The following is a 7,967-nucleotide window of genomic DNA, read 5'->3' as shown; positions in this document are numbered from 1 at the left end:
TTTACCTATCATAAGCATAAGGAAAAGAAAAAAGGAGAGAAGTGATTCATCGATTATCTCTATCAGAATTGAATTCCAGATGACCAGGGCAAAGAATGTGTAAGCTTCTCTCGTGTAAATTGTTCAGGATAAAGAATGTGTAAGCTTCTCTCGTGTAAATTGTTCAGGATGGTTCAAATTTCTGATTATGTCTACCGGAATTACAGATATAAATTTCGGATCACCGGATAACCAGGGTCAAAGAATGTGCGAGATTTTCTCGTGTAAATTGTTCAGGATAGCTCATATTTCTGGTTAAACAGAATGACTGGATGAATGGTAGTTTTCTTGAGGTAACCCGTTGCTAATGGAACCGGATCCGGTAATGTCATATCCAATATCGCTTTTCGAAATTATGCGAGGAATGATTTGTTGAAGGTGATAAAGATACATTAAAATAGTACATAGAGTATTGAGACATCTAGACAACTACGAACATTTACAGAAGAAAATCGTAGAAGAGATAGGTGATTTCATCGGACGCAATACAGGATTTAATGAACCACGGGTGGGCCATGAAATTCTTGTTTGTTTTGTGGGGACAAGAAGTGTTGGACACTTGTTCCGCTTCTGGCGAATTGTTGTGGCTAAAATGTTGTGTTTATCTGTTATTATTTCACCTATCATGAATTTAGCATTGAATTACTCCTATATTTTATCATTGCATATGACGAACTTATCGGTGACATCCGTTTGGATGCTTCTCATAGAATTAAAGGAATGATTCATGTAGTGTAGGGAAAGGATCCATCGAAGATTTTGAGTAAATCAATGAATGTAAAACTTGATTTGTTTGAAAACATTTCATTCAATTAACTTGAACGTTATTTTTGGACTCATTTTCTGATTAAAGGGAATACATTTTCAATTCCTATGACTTACTTATGGTTTTCGTTAATACCACTCATTTGGTTTAACATTTTATGGTTTTGAAATCACCAATTTATATATCGCTGGTAATTATCTATCGCTTATGTGTCTAATCAATTCTTTGTCTATCTTCATTTTATTATGATTCAATATTTGCCGTTTACTTGGTTACGATTTTTGCATGCAAAACTTTGAATTCATAAAATCTTTGATGAACTATTGATTAGTACTTACTCACCGCATATTGATTTAATTAATTAATCGTTCATTCCTTATGTGTTCATTCACAACAATTTTAATCCCGTAATAGTTTTTATGGTTTGATATTTACTTATCGCATTTCGATGTACATCAACTAAGCAGTTATTTGCTATTCCCGTTTTTACTTATGCATTTCATATTTATGCGCTCAATTACTCATTTAATCTTTATAGCTTTGAAATAGTGAAATAGTCAATGGATATACCAGATGGTATTACTGGATGGCATGACATTGTCTCGCCTCTGCATAACAATATGAATGGGAACAGTAATAAACGGAAAGCTCCAGGACCAGTCGTTGTTCCAAAGGAAGCGAAGGCATTGAAGAAAATTGTCAAGGAAGTAAGTTTTACTAATTTCTTTACTAACCGATTACTGATTAATCATACTAGCACTGAGAAAGCATTACATGACAATAGAACAGCTTTACTTTATTTATAACCGTATGTGTTTTTAGATGTTGTGGGATTTTTATTTTCTCAGCGAAAGTTAAAACATTTCAGAAAGGAAGACATTTATTTTATTTTTTTCTGTTTTTAGTGATGTATAAGACGGTTGTCTACTACTAACCTTTCATGTCTACTTTTACTTCATTGCTCAATAGGTGAAACCACTGAAATATGCCACTGGATAAAACCGTTGTTTCGTTAAATATGCGGTTTTTCTTTTTTTTTATTTCCAGTCAACATCGGATGCCAGCGATGATATAGAAATAGCTCAGTCGTCTTCAGTGGATCTTCATTTTTCTCCTAGTCAAATTGCGAAAATTGTTCAGGTACCTTTTTACTTGTTAAATTGTGTTATACAGTTAATTTTAAGGAATCCAACTTCAGTTTTGTATATTTGTCGATTAGATTTGATTGCTTTTCAGAATCAAAAAATGAATTATAAAAGTAAAGGTCTGCCATATTTTGCTGATAATAATAAATTCTCCGAATTCGTTATTTTGATGATTGATCAGAACTTATCTTAAATTCGTCTCAAGTTCAAGTAGTTATGAAGTCGCTCCTTTTGGATATTTAAATATTTGGAATTTTCAGGGATTAAGGACTAAAGTACAACAAAAGAAAAAAAACTTGTCAAAAAAAATTCGTGGGGTTCAATGATTTTGATGATATTGATATGCCGCCAGGAGGAACGAAGGAGTAAATTTTAAAATTTTTGCTACTCAACCAACTTGTATTTTTAGTTATCACTTCTTAAACTAATAACAGCTTCATAGTTGTGGTTCTGTAGTGAAGTTTCCTTACGCACTTAAATGATTCGGTTTAAGACATTTAGAAAGCGATCATTTAATGAGATAAAATCTTCAAAACTGGCCTGATTCTATTTGTGTTTATTTCTCAACCTTGGGTTTTCTTTATTAGAGATTTTTAGTGAGTTTTCAAATATAAATGCTATGTATTTTGTTTTCAAATTTAAGGTGCGAACGGTATAGGAAGTAATAATAATTTTAAGAAAATTTTAATTTGTTGCAACATTTCTTATGTAGTCTCTAATATCCATGAAACATTTAGGATGCTTAAGACCGACTTACGCAGATGTTTGAAAGAAGCAACAATATTATCGTCGATGACTGTATCGACTGCTCTTGAAGTTGGATTTTTACAGTTTTGATGAAATTCCCAAAAATTTTAGTCAGTGCAGAAGTCTACGCATTAATAATGCATCGTTTGTCAGTTGCAGTTAGCAAGTGTGGCGAATTACCTAGCAGACTTTACTGTTTGGTTTTGATTTTGACATTGAGTAGTGTAAATTGAAGCAGGGTTCGTTTCCTATAATGATATGGTTTCCTGTCCGAAAAATATTTTCCGGTTTTTGGAAATACGTTGGAAAATGTCCTGCAAGTAGGAGCATCTTTAGTTGAATATAGTGAATATGACATGCAAACTTGACAAAGCTTCATGTCTTTGAGAATTTATGATATTAATAAAAATTGTTTAAGTTGTTGCATGCATTTTTGGAAGAAGGTCATAGTGTTACAATGGATCCGACATTTCCTAAAAAGCCACCAAATGCTTTTTCAATATTTATGCGAAAAGCAGGACACAGCAGGTTCTCATCGGTAAGTTTATTATGATTTTAGCATGTTTCTGCTGACTTTTCCTAATATCATTTGAGCGCTTCGTAAAAGTGTGCTATGAACTGAAGACTGAAATTTCAAGGTAATAAGCAGCATTCATGCTGTTGTTTGGCTTAGCATGAGAGAAAAAGCATCATTTATAGTGTTGAGATGAACTTATCCTTTCGAAATTGAATTCGATCCCGTGATAAACTCGTTGCGTGTGGTGCAGATTTTAGCAGTATGGCTCAGTGACACTCTTCTAGAATGACTTGCGCATAGGAACGGGGTAATCAAAGGATAAAATAAATCCTCTCATGTGAGAATTCTTCTTAAGCATGAAGTCTTAAAGGTCTTAAAGATTCATGTCCTTGGTCATCCGATTAACCAACGTACTCCAGGTACATTTCAGGTTTTCATCTTTTATAATGCAAATATTTTCAGGATGTAAGCGCATTCTGGAATAATGAATCGAATGCAGCCGAAAAAGCAGAAGCAAAAAAGGAAGCTCTACAATTAATGGAGAAATATTTATCAAATTTGCATGCTTACAGGTAAATTTTCCGGATTTTAATTAAGTTGTAATTATCATTTACGCTTCGTCTTTTGTGAGCTTTCCATGTTTTCTTTTCAGAGAAGCACACCAAGAATTAACGCCAGCACATCGAAATTATGTGGATAATGCAATTTCGATCGCACAGAAAGCTGTAAGTTATTATCTTTAAGCGAAATTTTCATTCAAATACGCTTTTGTTACAAGCCTTACATGCTAGTCTTCAGTTGCATATACCAACTTTACATTCACTTGTCATATTAAATAACTAATGTAATTTATATTTTAAACACTTTCAAGTTGCCGTTCTGCTTTTTCATTCACTGCGTGAATTCTTTGATACAGTTCGTAATCAGGGATTATCTGGTTAACAGTAAATATTTCCGGTGGAATGTTGAAGTAACTATTTCAAGTTTAGATCGGTAAATCAAAAGGGACAACAACAAATAATAGCAGCAAGAAATCCGTTAAGAAGAAAGAGCCGAAAACTGCCTTCGATCTCTTTGCAATCACTATGGCTAATAAGTAAATTATACTATGGCTTATGTTGTGGCTTAAACATATGATTATTAGTATACTAGAATTAAATTTTACATTCCGAGAGTATTCTATAACTGTAATCAGAGACTATGTGCGATGGTGAGTGCAACTGGATTGCCGAAATTTCTTCATGAAGCTACTTGTAGTTTCATCTTCTGCCAAAAAGCAGTGTTTGTCTGACTGGTTTCTATAGCGATAATTTCAATGCTTTTTATTCATTCCTCCCTTATTTATTTATATGCGATTGTTTTTAAAATCTAACTTCTTTTCAGATATGTTGATTTGGAACCGGAAAAACGAGAAAGGAGATTGCGAAAAAAATTTGATAAACTGAGCGAAGGTGAGCGGCAAATTTACGACAATTTGGCAGCGGCACTTTGACTCATGTAATATCTGTATGAGTGAAATTTTTTGTTTTGTTTGGTTAAACGGAAAGTACAAGAAATTCCCCTTCCCAAGGATTGGAATGCAGTTAATGAACAGGAGAGCAAATTTCGAATTGTACTCACTTTTCATCCTAATGCAGCTTGCAAAACTTCTTTGTAGTACTTAGATACGGAAAGTGTTGATGAGATTTGTTCAGATCATATGGCACTTCATGCATTCTAAGCATTATGTAGGACGTTGCACATTTTTCGATTCATGAAATGTTGTATATGGAATAAATCATTCTAAGTTTCAATTTTTATTTTTTTCCTGATAAATATATCAAATGCTGGGTGAGAAACTCTACTTTAAATTTGGAATAGACATGGTTTCGGTAAGCAAATATGCCAAGCTCAAATTTCTTTATTTTAAAAACTCTTCAGAATTTTCGGGGATATAAATTTAAATAATTACCGACCGAATTAAGTTGCACTCAAAAGTGCAAACATTCCAGATATTTTGCTATAGTTCTCATCTTTTTGTAGCATTTATTCGTTCAGAGTGTTAAATTTTACTTTTTAAATTTCATTGGAATTCTAATATTTAATGCAGATCCTTTTTCGATGCTTTTTATTTTATGAGATAACAGTAACTTTTGTTTTTTACGAAATTAATTTTACTGTGCTTCATTTGTTGATTCTGTGCTTTTCGTAAATTGAAACTATGTTTAATTGATCTTGTAATTTGATGAAATATATTACTTGATGCTTTTCTTATTGTTTCACTCAAGTCTTGTAAGTGATGAGTCATTTTGTCTTTTTTTCTAAACGGTAATCTTGAACAGATGATTGTAGTAATATATTAATCGAGTTCAATTGTTAACCATCCACTGAAATGCTCTAGTTACTGAATGCTGACAACAAAATGCCCTTGGATACAAATAATCGATTGCGAAGAATATTGGTTAAAATACTGAAACAAAAATGCGAAACAAAAATTAGGACAACTTGCAGGAGGAATATAAAGAAAGTACCGATGTGGTAAGAATGGGTGTTGTTGACATTAAAGCAATGGTTGACCGTTTATGTCATTATAAATTTTTTTTTTTTTTCTTCATAGGTGAAGTGACACAGAAAGCAAACATGATTGGATGAATATTCAGGTTCTATTTCTTATCAGTTCAATAAATGCCAAATATCATAAAGATCCTTAAGTAAAAAAGAAATAAGCATTGGAGGACGAATGTAGTAATATTAAAGATCAAATCGGTTGTTATCATCATATGATATTACCGTCTTTCTCTTTCTTTACTCATCCCTCCATTCTTCGCAGATTTCGGACATTGATATGACACATCATTTTATCTACCTAAACGAATCTTTAATTTTATTTCTATTTTCTGTTTGTTCCAACTAGTATATGATACCTTCAGGCATATCATCACCTCATAACTCCTTTTATATCAATTTTTTGTTATCTATTTAAATAAGATGACTTTTCCTTTTCTGGTTATTGTTATTCAATTGTTCATTATTTAATTTCTAATCAGTAAATCAAATTTTCATTAAATTTCAAAAATAAAATCAAACTTCCAAATAAAAAATCAAGTTTTGAATTTCACTTATATTTATCTTTTTAAAATCTAATTTCTTTCTCAGTACCTATGCAAGTTGTGATAGGAATCAATGATTCAAATTATCGGAACATTTGAAATGTAAGGTCAACCTTATCTTCTAATCATGTTATTAATCAAGGATACGAATATGTTATCAATAGTAGTGCTATATAAATTTCACTTATATTTATCCTCATTTGAACAATAATAATATACTGGTTACTTCCTTAATCATTTTGGCAACATTATTAGACTAATTATTTTTTTTTTTTTTGAAATTTGCATCTAATAATTTTAATAAAATATTTGTATTCAAATATTATTCATCTTTATTTCAATGACATGTTACTTTTTGTGGCCACAAGTTTATTAATCACTTGTTTCTCATACATTCACCATGAAATGTCATGACTAAAAATTCCTGTTTCAGTCTTTTTTTTTCAACTTTGATTAAATCATTTATTTTAAAGAAAATTTAATAGAAAATAATCATTGTTAAAGTTCATTTTCTTCCTTTTTTTTTTCCAAATTTTTTAAGTTAAAAAATATTTTTTTGCGTTAAAATTCATCCTGGATTTTAATCAATTATGAATTTTTATGTCATATATCGTTGGCTAATGGAATTATTTCTTCATAAATAATAATATGCTTAATGGATTTTTACGATTAAATTTCGAAATTGAAAAAATCGATCAACTATTGGGATGGAAAAAATTTCCCCAATTCTTTTTTGTAAAATTATGAAGTTCGAAAAAAAAAAGAAAAAAGTGGTAAAAATGATTTAAATCAATTTGAAGCGCTATTGATTAGTCAAAATAACAATGAAATGAAAAGAAATGATTCGAAATTACAAATATTAGAAATATTTCGAAATAGGTAAAGCAAAAATAATTTTATTTTATTCGTATTTTTTTCAAGAAACTTTTTTTTTTTGCTTGCTTCCTTTACAGAATGATTAAGATTTGTTTAAACTTTTACCTATATTTATTTTTACATTTGCATAAAATTTCGTAACAAAAAAAAAGAATCTAGATTCCTTTCTTTTTTTTTAGTTGAAAAATTAATTTACCGATTAAAATGGATGGAAATAGTGAAATAATGAGGATGGAAATTCTTATCAAAGTTGAAAATTTGAAATTCCTCTTTTTTTGAAATTTTTTTTATTCATTTCCAAAAAGAAAAAAATATTTTATTTATTTCATTTCTAAAAGTTTATTCATTTCATTGCTAAAATTTTATTCATTTCATTTCTAATTCCAACGAATTTTCTTTTTTTTATTAATAAACGAAAATGTAAAATAATTTCGGAACATTAAATTTTCATTCCTGAGAAGGATGAATTAAATGTTAAAAAAGACAAATTATGTGCAAAAATTTTGCTGAAAAGAAAAATGTAAGTTTCGAGGAAAATTAAAATATCTTTATTGGTTGAAAAAAAAAAGAAAAGAAAAATCATTGAAATTTATTACACGGTTTAATTTGAAATTTATTATACGACTTAAGTATGTAAAATGCTACTGGTAAATACAAAAAAAAAAAAAAGTAAGGAAAAGAAAGAAAAAGAAATTTTATCAGAATTCTTAAATTATTTATTCAAATGTATGTTATTAATATGAATTAAAATATTTTTACAATGTTATTGATGATTTGAATTATTTATG

The 7,967-nt window shown here is 29.9% G+C and overlaps 2 protein-coding genes across 2 annotated transcripts; both read left to right on the top strand.

The window, feature by feature from the left end:
• Nucleotides 1–95: 95 nt before the first annotated feature.
• Nucleotides 96–763, top strand: LOAG_10758 (hypothetical protein; the record flags this gene model as incomplete). The annotated part of the gene is made up of 2 exons (XM_003146282.1): nt 96–139; nt 448–763. 2 exons carry the CDS (start codon nt 96–98, stop codon nt 761–763), a joined length of 360 nt encoding a protein of 119 aa, XP_003146330.1.
• A 574-nt stretch (nt 764–1,337) lies between these two features.
• Nucleotides 1,338–4,852, top strand: LOAG_10757 (hypothetical protein). Its single transcript, XM_020448225.1, has 9 exons — nt 1,338–1,512; nt 1,853–1,945; nt 2,211–2,315; nt 2,688–2,766; nt 3,116–3,235; nt 3,677–3,786; nt 3,867–3,939; nt 4,204–4,310; nt 4,598–4,852. The coding sequence occupies exons 3-9, from the start codon at nt 2,293–2,295 to the stop codon at nt 4,704–4,706; spliced, it is 621 nt and encodes a 206-aa protein (XP_020301611.1). The 5' UTR covers nt 1,338–1,512; nt 1,853–1,945; nt 2,211–2,292; the 3' UTR covers nt 4,707–4,852.
• Nucleotides 4,853–7,967: the final 3,115 nt, after the last annotated feature.

The sequence above is a fragment of the Loa loa genome, assembly GCF_000183805.2.
Source record: "Loa loa unplaced genomic scaffold supercont3.224, whole genome shotgun sequence".
Classification (NCBI taxonomy): domain Eukaryota; kingdom Metazoa; phylum Nematoda; class Chromadorea; order Rhabditida; family Onchocercidae; genus Loa; species Loa loa.
Note: the sequence above shows the minus strand (reverse complement) of the source record. Positions and strands in the feature narration are given on the sequence as shown.